The sequence below is a fragment of the Rhinatrema bivittatum genome, chromosome 11, assembly GCF_901001135.1.
Source record: "Rhinatrema bivittatum chromosome 11, aRhiBiv1.1, whole genome shotgun sequence".
Taxonomy (NCBI): domain Eukaryota; kingdom Metazoa; phylum Chordata; class Amphibia; order Gymnophiona; family Rhinatrematidae; genus Rhinatrema; species Rhinatrema bivittatum.
This window is the reverse complement of record NC_042625.1, coordinates 72,175,617-72,187,747: the sequence shown is the minus strand read 5'-3', so window position 1 is coordinate 72,187,747 and position 12,131 is coordinate 72,175,617. Positions and strand designations below refer to the sequence as shown.

The 12,131-nt window shown below is 41.1% G+C and overlaps 1 protein-coding gene across 3 annotated transcripts in view; it reads right to left on the bottom strand.

Annotated features, from left to right (window-relative positions):
- Nucleotides 1-2,925: 2,925 nt before the first annotated feature.
- Nucleotides 2,926-12,131, bottom strand: part of SPINT2 (serine peptidase inhibitor, Kunitz type 2) — a 118,990-nt gene continuing 109,784 nt past the window's right edge. For all 3 annotated transcript variants that reach the window (XM_029619511.1, XM_029619512.1, XM_029619514.1), the window contains one exon: nt 2,926-6,691. In XM_029619511.1, coding sequence (XP_029475371.1) covers nt 6,522-6,691 — 170 coding nt within the window. In that variant the 3' untranslated portion in view covers nt 2,926-6,521. The remainder of the gene's footprint in view (nt 6,692-12,131) is intronic.

Genomic DNA, 12,131 nt, shown 5'->3' with positions numbered 1-12,131 from the left:
AGCCATGCCAATCTGCAGGTGCTGATTCCCGCTGATGAGGCCATCGCTGCAGTTTCAAAAACATTGTAGGTTACCTGCCCCTTCTGCTCCAGCAACTGGAGGGAGTCCTGCTGCTGCTGCTGAGGCAGTTGCTCGGTTATCTCCTGCACCTGCTTGCAGAGGTCCCGTGAATACTGGCTCCTGTAGAGCTGGTAGGAGGCGATGCAGGCCATAAGCATAGAGGCCTTGAACACTTTCCTCCCAAGAGCATTTAAGACGCTGTGGTCCTTTCCTGGGGGCACAGAGAAATGGGTCGGAGAATGTTTGGCTCTTGAGGGCGGATTCGACAACCACCGATTGGTGGGGGAGCTGAGGCTTATTGAATCTGGTAGCCTTCTGGATGAGGTAGACCCTGTCCATTTACCTGGTAACGGGAGGTACTGTGAGGGAATGTTCCTATATCTTCATCAGCAGTGTCTTAAGGATATCATGCCCTGGGCGTGCCATGATTTCCTTAGGAGTCTCCACAAACTGGAGGATCTCCGGCACCTTGTGCTTGGAATTTTCCTCCATCAACAACTGAAATGGATTCACTTCTGCCATTACAAAACTTGGGAAGGATAAATCCTCCAGCAGTGACCTCCTTCCCTCTTCTGGAGGAGACTGTTCTAAGGGGAGAACCTCCAAGCCCTCAGAGGAGAGCTCTATAGTATTATCTCCCCCCAGGGGTCACAGGGACTCTCATCCTCATTGTAATCAACAGGGGATGGGGCCCTGGGTGCTCAGCCTTCGTCCAGAGGCGCAGTCATTGGCAAACTTGGTGCAGGTCCTAGCAAAGCTGGACGGGAGCAGCAGGCCACAGTGACAGCCTAGGCAGAGCTTCTTCCTCAGAGGAACCAGTGACGGCCACCACATCAGTTAGGGGAAGCATCAATGCCCCGCTGGACATCGATAACCTCCTGGGCACCGGCACCAGTCAGGCCAGTAACCCACCAAGGAGCATATTGAGCTATTCGAGCAGCTGTTCCAAAGCAGACAGACTGGCATCAGTGCCAAAGAACTGATGCCCTGCAGTGCCTACTCTACCACCAGCCAGACAGACATGCTGCTCCAGTTCCTCCTCGAAAGGTGCCAAAGCCAACACTGCCTGGGAAAAGGGTAGGGGTGGCCAGATCTTCCTGAGGTGAATCAGCAAATGGCACCAGGTCCAGTGAAGACTGTCATGGACACCCAGCATCGATGGAGCTCCTCACTCTGGCTTTGCTTCAGGAGCATCACAGAATGAGCTGGTACATCCCTGTGCATCAAAGGCAACTGGTGCCTATGTTTCCTCTGCTTCCCTTGTTGCTCAGTCTTTCCCCAGTGTCAAGGTCGAAGATAAGCAACCCAACCTCCTCAAGCTGGAGGAGATCAAGCATGGCTAGTCTCTGGCGCCCCATCCACCAGCAGCATTGATGGAACTAACACTCGCGCTGATGTCGATAGCATGGTGTCCATCGGCGCCAATGCCGAAGTTTGTCTTGGACTTCCCCGACCCAAGAGTTTCTCCATCATGAGTTGGGCATGTTATCCCTTTGGAGTCATTTGGGTGCACTTGTGACAATATCGGATGTGATACGATGGCCCCAGGCAGAGGACACATCATGGGGATCTGTGATAGACATGGCCCTTCAGCACAACAAAAACCAGTAGTAGCCAAGGCCAAAGTGAAAAAGAGATGGACACAAAAGCAACAACAATGGCAGGGAGCAAAGATGACCTGCAGAGATCAAAGCACCTCCTCTGCAGGGGAGGTCAAGGCAAAAAAAAACTTACCCAAAAATACCAAACCACCTAGGTGAGGAGGCTACAGGAGGGAGCCATCGTCAATGGAACACAAGAGACCTCAAGGAAAATCAAGGGGAAAAAAGTTTTCCACAAGCTTTAATGAACAAAAGCTAAGAGCTCACTCACACTATGTTGCAAAAGCTCCACAAGAAGGAGGAAAAAAAAAAAAAAAAAAAAGACTGAAGAGTGATCCCACCTGCACATGTAGTATAGGGCATGCTCAGTATGCTAAGTCAAAGTTCTAGAAACTATGACAGAAGTTTTCAGTGCCAGGCTCCATCTGATGATGTCACCCATGTGTGAGGACTATGATCCTGCTTGTCCCACTTATATCTAGTAAAAAGAATAAAGTTGTAAATTTATAGAAGAACCCTGCCTACTACAAAGTCTTCATCTCAATTTAAAACTTCATTAAATGTATTTTAGGTTTAGGCACATCATTTCATGAAAATAAATCTGAGTGTCCATGCCCACTTGTCCAATACAATTTGTAATACCTTCTCCCTCCTTTCGAGATGTAACCTAAATTATGGCTTGCTGTCTAACAGCCTAAGCATGGTTAGTATCTGGAAAGCTAGTGCTTCAAAAATCTAAAAATATCATTCATATGGGACACTTTTTTTTTTTTTTTGCTAAATTCATTTCTAATAGTTCTGTATGTTGACATGGGTGTAGCGAGAAGGGTAATTATTACATGTGGTGGGAAGGCCCTGTTGTGCATGTAATCTAGGAGCACATTGTATTTTGCAAATATATGTGATATCCCCATATTTGGCTATTACCTGTTTGGTGGGATGGAGTATGTTTGAGAGGGGATATAAAACTTACCAACCAATTGCTGCATGTAGGACATCTCAGCCTTGCACATTTGGGGAAGCATTCTCCCAGTTTGCAGTGATGGGGAAAGGAAGGTAGCAGAAATTGCTGCAATGGAGCAACTGCCCTATGCTCTTCATGAACAAATGGACACTTATAATGGTAAGCAAGGCATTCTAGTAGTCTTAGAGACAAGCGGGAATACATGCCTAATTAAGGCAGGACTGGTTTTGGGTATGTAGGTGTTCTATGTAATTGGGCCTGGTATATTGTATCAAGAGAAAAATAAACATTCACCACAACCAGAAGTATTATTTTATTTTATTAGAAGAAAACCAACATATAAAAAGAAAAAAAAAAGAGAACTCTAAAGAATAAAATAAAGCAACAAGCTTGATTTTAAACACAAAATGCTTTTTGAAATTCAATTCAATTAGAACACCAAACATTGTAAAAAACGGAAATCCTTACTAAAGCCTCCAGTTCAACACTTATGCACCAACCCACTTTCACCTTACCTGTACAAACAAAACCCAATTACAGGTAACCAGAATTTATGCCCAGTTTCAAATCCGTGATTTGTGAGAGAGAAGTAAAGGAGGTTGTAAATTAAATTGGTTTGCCATTCTGAGGAAATCAAATCCACATATTATATGAACTGGGACCAGGAAGAACTGCAGGCTTTGAAAAATAATGCATTACATTAGTTACAAGTATTTTAAGACTCTTTACAAATCACTGTAGAAAACAGAATATTACAAACAAATGAGCCCAACAACAGGAAAAACCCCAACATGTTTAACTGAAGAGTAACAGAAAACAAAAAAAACACACTAATAAAGTAGACCTAATCCTATTCCATTTACTCTACATATCAAGTACTCCCTTAAAACTAGAGGAGTGCCAAGAGGCATCGCATCACAGCACTATGCTCCGTATATAACCCTACTTAAAAACTGATATTGCCTTCTAGAACTAAAGAGTCATATTACTCTAAATTAAAAAAAAAAAAGGTTCATCTGCAAGCATATTTGCAAAGTCCCTCATCAATTCTTGTATACAACAAACCATATTGTATGTATTTTTTTGCATCCTCATCACTATCCATGCACAGGGATTCTGCAGTAGCAGTACAAGTATAGGTAGAAAAGAAGAGAGGATGAATGAACAGGCTAGTTAATGGGTCTGTGGGCAGGTGCTACAAATCCAAATTTTTTTTTTTTTTTTTAAAACACACAGATTTCCCTCCCCCACAAAAGGCTTACAAGAATGCTTGCCCCAAACCCTTTGAATCTACCACTATGGATTAGGGACTAGAGGACCCTGATTTATTAAGAGTCACCTCCCATTCTGTGCCTGAGTAGAAATTCTTATGCACTGGAATCCGAGAAATTTTTATGGAACACTTAGGTGAACGCACAATGTAGTGATACAAACAACTGCAAAATATCAGAAATACACTACCAAAACAAAATATACATTTGACATAGGGCTGACAAATCTTGCCCAGCTGAGTGACATTTTCCTTTGCCAATTTACATACAGCATTTTAAAAACAGGCACTTTTGAAGAGTTCCTGCCATGCAGGGAGTAAGAAAGTGACTTACTGATATACACAGAAAAAAAAACAGATTGACCTTGTACAGCAATAGAAACAGAATTCATCTCATACCTGCTATAAAATCAAATCTCATCCAAAACTGTTTGATGCTTTGGCCAAGGTATATGTTTATGTAAACCACAAATTAATAAGAGCAGGAAGGGAAGCCAATAAAATTAAGAGAATTTCTGGTGAAACTGCTGTAAGTAAGCTAATTTAAAATATAGTTATGGCATGGCCAAAGAGTTTTATTATAGAGCCTTGGGACTACTAACCTTGTGGTTGGTTAGGTACACAAAGCAATGGGTGCTAGGAGGAACTAAAAGAAGATGGTATATGCTCTACTACCCAAGATGGTGGAATACAAAGATAAAGGAGAAGTCTTGCTGGTGGTCACACTGACAGCTGGGATATATCCTGTCTTTTTATGCTGCCTTTACTATGTTATGTGTTCTTGGTCATTCCAGAATCACAGATGAGTGGAGGGGGAACAGTAGGTTGCAATGCATAGTAAAGAATGTAGAGGTAAAAGCAGATGTCCAAGTCTTCTTTAGCATGTTAATTTATTTCCAGTATTCTAGGTACTATTTATATGCCCACCTTTAACATGCACAAGAATTGTAACAAGTTTTAGCTCAATAAAAACTGGTTTTACTCTTTAATATTTTCACATCTGATGTTTTAGTGCACATACCATGTAGCAAAAATCTATGGATTTCACAGAAAAATGTCAAAACTAAAAATATTTGTTCTTTATTCCATTTACTATTAGTAAGGAATAGAGAAAATCCCAACTTCATATTAAACATGAAAAAGAATAGTTAATTTACCTCTATAGGCCTCCATTTTTATTTCTCTTTGCTTTACAAATCCTAGCATTTGCCAGAAAATCTTCTTGGGCTGGGATAGTATAAGCAAGATTCCCCATTCATTAAAACAGATAAGCTCCATGCCAGACAGTACTGCATGGCTGCAGCTACTAAACTACTCCATGTGGACATACACACAGCCCCTCCATATCACATCTTACCCTCTCCATTTTCTACAAGAATGAAAACGTCTTGTCAGCAACACTTCCCCTTCTCACCCATAGGACTGCTCTTAATTTATACTCATGTTAACAGGGCTAGACGTTTGCTCAGTCCGCTCAGCCGAGCTCACTGTTTAACCCGTGGTTGGACACATGTTTTAGAAGCATGTCCATAACCCTTATGCTATAAGGGGATTAGTGCGTCCAAAACGCACATCCAAACCCCCTGAAATAGCACTCATCCCATGCAAATGCATGTTGATGAGGCTGTTATTCTCCCTGATCTAAAAAACAAGGTACACTTGACCTGCACATTTTTACACTCAGAAATTAACTCCTGCCCAGAGCAGGAGTTAATGTCTGAGCAACCCAAAAAAATTACAGCAAAGCAGAAGATACTGCTTTTCTGTATATCCTCTGACTTAATATCATGGCAATATTAAATTAGAGGAACCAAAAGGTTAGAAATATATTTTTAAAAAGTGCCAGCAGTCAGATTAGGAAAATGGATACTCAAAATTGAGTGTCTGTTTTCCTAACCCGCTGACAGCCACTGCCATGGAGGTGCTAGGGGCACACATCTGACCCTAGCACCTCCTTGGCAGCATGACCCCTCATTTAAATATTAAATCGCACACCCAGAAGTGGGCGTGTGTTAGGAAAGCAGGTGCGCAATGCTAAGTGCCCGTTTTCCACGCTCATTTATTGCATCAGTCCTTTGTTCATCATTACAGGTTATCAACAGCTCTTTAGTAGTCTGCATGACTGTCTACAGTAAATCCCAAACAGTCCTATGTAAAGAGCTGCTTATAACTTGTAACAAGGTTTTAGAATGCACTATTACTTCTCAATTTATCATCATCAGTGTTTGCATCAGTTTCTTGCTAGTGAAGGATGTCAGTCTGAATAGACTGTACAGAAAGAAGGAACAAAAACTGAATCTGTAATCAGCAATGATGGCCAAAAATGCAGAATATTTAGCTGTTTGGCAAAGAGGGGTGAGCAGATTAAATTTCGTGCTTGTCCGAATAGAATGCGCCTCAAATTGTCTAAATTCTCATTGCCTGTCTTAATCGCCAGATTCCTACCTGTAATCAAGTTAAAAAAAAAAAAAAAAGAACATGATTTTTCAGACCATTAAGTTTGCTCCCCTAGCACCTAAAGAGGTTTAAAGATTCCCAATATCTATTTTTAGTTTGCTGTGTTACTTCCAACATGTATCTTAAAAAGCACTGGAGTGATTTTAGTATAGAGCCCTGCCTCTCCTTCTCACAGTGTATAGGCATTTTTCATCAGGTATTCCTTGTCATCTATGGGGCTCCAAATGGTTGCAAGAGAACTTTCCTGCTGGTTTCTTCTGGCCATCTTGACAAAGACGATAACCATTGCTCCAAGAAGAATAGCAGCCATGACTGCAAGCAGTACCGCCAATGCAACAGCTGCAGAAAGAATGTAGTGTTAGTTTATATTCGAGAGTCTTTTTTCCACTCACTGAGGACAGCATCAGAAAAAGTAAGAATGCTTACCATAAACTGTGTTTTCCATTAATAGCAGGATGAACTAGCCATTATATGTGGGTGATGTCATCTGGCAGCTCCAAACTCATCTCTCCAAGCTAGTAGAGCATGCAGTTCTGAGCATGCACGGCAATTCCTACATAGCCATTGTCCTGTGAGTCTCCTTGGTCTATATCAGAGCAAATCTAGTGGTTTAGTCAAGTCTCTAGGGAGACTAGCAGGTATTCCATGGCTAATTCATTTTGCTATGTACAAAAAACACAGTGTATGATAAGCAAAGTTGTTTTTTGTGTCAATAAGCAAGCTGAATTAGCCATTACATGTAGGGAGTCCCAAGCTGACTGTTGCAGTGGAGTGTTAATTAGTAAGCAACCCAGCCCTTACTGAAGAAAGGACTACAGCAACCAGATTTTGCAAAATTGCTTGTCTAAATTTACTGTCAGTCTTTGAAAGATTATCAAGACAATAGTTGGGTATAGATATGAACTGAAGATCAAAGTTGCAGCTTTGCAGATATCTTCAATAGGTATTTCTCGAAGATGCACAATGGAAACAGCCAAGGCTCGCACTTGATGAGCCTTCAGAGTCTATAATTTACAGTCCTGCTAAGATGTAGCAGTGATAAATGCACTCAGCCAGCAAGTTAAAAGATACCTTTGACTATTGCTACTCTAGTTGGTTGGGAGAGTATGAGAGAAAACCGTTTGGAGGTTGTTTTTTTTTTTTTTAAATATGCTAGGGCCCTTTTGCAGTATGCAAGACTATTTTGCCTCATGTGTAAACAGCCTAGGAAAGAATACAGACAATATATAGTATTAGTTGATATGGAAAGTCAAGACAACCTTTGGGAGAAGCTTCATGCAAACATGGAGAACCACCCTGTTGTGGAACAACTGAATGCATGGCAGATTGTAGAAGACAGCTTGGATTTCATTGACTGAAATCACTAATAAGGAACACAAACCTTCCATATCAAGTACTTTAGAGAAGCTGACTCCAGTGGCTCAAAATGGGGAAAGGACTACATTCAGGTTCCTTGTAACATAGCTTCTGTACTGGGGGTTTGACAAGCTATAGGCCTTTCATGAAATATTAGCAGATGGGTAGAAATCAATTTGCTGTCTACTTGAGTATGGTAAGCTGCCATAGTGCTTTGGCATGCTCATACAGAAGTGTTGGCAAGGCCAGAATCAGAAAGGTGGAGCAAGTATTTCAGCATATGCTTAGGCTTGCAGGAAAAAAGGGTCCAAAGCATTTTGATAACACCATTTGGAGTACCTATGACTGGAGTAGAGCAGCAGCTTACTGGCTAGAGCAGAGGGTTACAACCCAGGGAAACCAGAATTCAAATCACACTGCCACTTCTTGTGACTTTGGGCAAGTCACTTCCCTCAGTATAAACAGATTGTGTACTCACAATGCAGTCTGCTTTGAAGTGGCTAAAAAGCAAATTAATTTGAAGGCATAATTTCTCCTACTGGAAGGTTTTCTAAGAGACTAGAATTTCCATTAAAAAAAAAAGTTTAAATCCTCAATCACTAAGCACTCAAACTCCAAGCTGTAAGGTTGAGGACTGAAAGGCTGACTCGAAAAGAGTGTGTATATATATATATATATATCTAAATAAAAGAAATGGCTTAGAAGCATTCATTCATGAGTCTGTCAGCTTATGAGTGAGCTACGTTTTCTGAGTTTTTCGCATTGATCCCCTTTTTTGTGATACAGCAGAAAAGCATACATGAGGCTTTGTTCCCACTCAGGGTAGAAAGTCTTGAGCTAGTTTGATTGCTTGGTAGAAGTGAACAAAATTGGATTTAGTTTTGTGTTCTATGATCTGAACAGGCCCATCGACAGTAGACCCCATAAGCTGAAGAGTTTGTTGGCCACTGATTGCTAGAGAGACCACTTGTGTGGTTGAAACACCAAGCCGATCCACCAGTGTTCTGGAGATGCCTGGTAGACAGGTAGCCTATACAGCAGTTTGATTTCTCTCTGCCCAATGCCAGACTTTTAGGGCAAAGAGGCCATGATCCCATTCCTTTATGCTTATCTTAAAACATTGCAACTTGGTTGTCTGTGCATCATCTTAAAGAAAAGAGCATCCTAACTCAAAGATTGATAGAGTGTATCTGATTGCTCTCTAGAAGACCAATTTGATAGCAGCTCTCTTCAAGAGTCCAGAGGTCTTGTGTTTGAAGGGTTCCAGTATGCACTCCCTAACCCTTTGGTGGAGGCATCAATCACCAGAACTACTTGGTAGGGGAGCAAGTAAAGAGGGACTCCTTGAGTACTCACTAGTGTTGGCACCACTTCATTTCATAGTTCTGATCTTCAGAGATGACGACAGCAGTCAAGTTAGTTGATCCCATTAGGTACACAGACTCCACTGAATATAGCGGTTGTGATGACGGGTCAGCAGAACCACATGAACAGCTGCTACCATATGACCAAGAACTACTAGAAGCCACCTTGCAGATGAGTCTGGAGAATAAAGGATGTTGTGGATGACTGATGTCATAGTGCACACACTGTCAGTTGTCAAGAATGCTCTCATTTATAGAGTTTATCCAACTCCTGATGAATTTGAGGCAGAGTGGTCTCCATGCTTGATTTCTCGAAGTTGATCAGAATACCTAAATGTTGCAGAAGAGCTATGGTTGAGCTCAGAAAATATGCCCACTTCATCCCTTGAGCTCACTGTGATAAGTCAATCATCCAGGTATAGGAAGATAGTTGCGATGGAGAAGGTACAGAGAAGGGCAACCAAAATGATAAAGGGGATGGAACAGCTCCCTTATGAGGAAAGGCTGAAGAGGTTAGGGCTGTTCAGCTTGGAGAAGAGATGGCCGAGGGGGGATATGATAGAGGTCTTGAACGATTAGATGTGACTTATTTACACTTTCGAATAATAGAAGGACTAGGGGGCACTCCATTAAGTTAGCAAGCAGCACATTTAAGACTAATCGGAGAAAAATCTTTTTCACTCAACACACAATAAAGCTCTGGAATTTGTTGCCAGAGGATGTGGTTAGTGCAGTTAGTGTAGCTGGGTTCAAAAAAGGTTTGGATAAGTTCTTGGAGAAGTCCATTAACAGCTATTAAACAAGTTTACTTAGGGAATAACCACTGCTATTAATTACAGCAGTAGCATGGGCTCTTCTTAGTGTTTGGGTAATTGCCAGGTTCTTGTGGCCTGGTTTGGCCTCTGTTGGAAACAGAATGCTGGGCTTGATGGACCCTTGGTCTGACCCAGCATGGCAATTTCTTATGTTCTTAAGACTTGTATTCCCTAGTAAAACAGATGAGCTGCCACCACCACAAGGCATTTCATAAAGACCCTTGGGGCTGCTAAGAGGCCAAACATGAGTACTCTGTACTGGCAGTGGGAAATAGCCACCTGAAAGTGGAGGTAGTGCCAATGTGAACACATGCATCCTTTAAATCCAAGGCACATATCCATTCATCCTTCTGCATATAAAGGCAGGATTGTACTAAAGCTTATTTTGAATTTCTTTCACAGTATATATGGTTTTCAGGCATCTCAAGTCAAGAATGGGCTGCAGACCTATTTTCTTAGGAATAAGGAAGTATAGGGAATAGAAACCTGGTGCACACAGACGTTGAAATTGATTCTATTGCTCGTTATTGGAACAGTGATAGGACTTTCAGTGAAAGCTGCGGTAAATAAGATGGATCCTGATGGAGCACTGTAAGTCATGTATTGAGGTTGGCAGAAATGCAACTGGTATCCAGACTACACAAGCTGGAGGACCCAGGGGTCCTTGGTGATCTGACGCCACACCTCCATTCTTCCCCTTACCGGAAGGATCAAAAATAAGGCCCGGTTTGGGCTGGGCCTGTCATGTAGGTTTCTGGGTTGTTTTTTTAAAACTATTTTCAGAATTTTCAAATTTTACAAGTTAAAAAAAGACATCAGGAACACCAGATAAACAAGAGGAAATAAATTTATACAAAAGAAAAAAATATTGAAAATAATTATCCTAATAAGACCACATTAGGGGGACCTATTTAGATACAAATATATGTATAGAAGAAAAAGCACTATCAACCAATATTAACTCTCAAGATGTTAACAATGGCATTGATACATTAAGGAAGAACGAGAGATGATCTCTCGATTGGTTAGAAACTCTTCCAACTATCAGGATCAAAGAAAAAAGTATTAGAAGACATTTTAATAATAAATTTACAAGGAAACTGTAGAAGAAAAGCTGCTTTTTAGCCATAAATAACGTCCAACTGTTGGGTTGCCTTAGCAACATAAGGAAATAAAGCCAATTGTTGCCCAAGAAAACTCGTATTAGAAGAACGAAAAAAACATTCATAGTCCACACACGATCATGTTCCAAAGCAAACGCAACAAATAAGAGTAACAGTGCCTTGAACTTCTATCTAGGAATCTGGTAAAAAAGCTGTCAAATTTTCCAATTCATCAGTATGCAGAGAGGAAAACCTCAACATTCTTGCTCGACCGAAAAGGTAAATAGAATGCTTTGGTAACAGGAAGAACAAAGTCATGAGGAACTTTAAGAACCTCAACACAATTTTCTTAACCATTCAATTGGAGAGACACTAGAGGATTTAGGAAAATTAAGTATTTGCAAATTCAATTTTCTAGAATTATTCTCAAGAGCTTCCAATCTATTTTGGGGAAATTCTTGCCCTTTAATCAAGAACATATCACATTTCCTGAGAGAATTATACTGTTTCTCTAGGGAAGAGATACATTCTGAGTTGCTTTTAATCACTTGATCATGACCAGAAACTTGGGTTTGAACTTTTGCAATAGGTGAATTCACAGTACTTAATTTGGACACCAAATAGTGCTCTAACTTTAAATAGCAATCCAAAGAGTTTCTAATGTTATCGGTGAAGGGGTCTCAAGACCTGGAACTTCAGAACTAATTCCTATAGCCGGTTTCGCCAAAGTCTCGTTGGTAATCCCAGCCAAATCTTGAGACTCAAAGCAACTTCCTCCACCATGGAGGTAGAGCTCTGAACCAGTTTAGGTTGTGGAGATACCTCCAAAGAACTTGCTGACAACAGAATGAAATAATGGTGATATGCAAGAATCAGCACGGAGGGAGATTGAATTCCCAGAAAGAGTGGCATGAGTATCTATGCCTGGCTGAACTAACCCTGAAAAAAAGAGTACTGGTGCGTAATGACAGCTGAGTAAAGGAAGATGGTCCTGGAGGAGGCATAGATGAGGAGAGGCAAACAATTCCTTTCCTCTTTTTACTCATTTGGTTGATAGGGGCTGCAGATAAAGAAACAGGAGCGAGGAAGAGAGTCCTTACTTTGATATGAGCCCAAGCTTCTCAAACACATGTAAACAGGG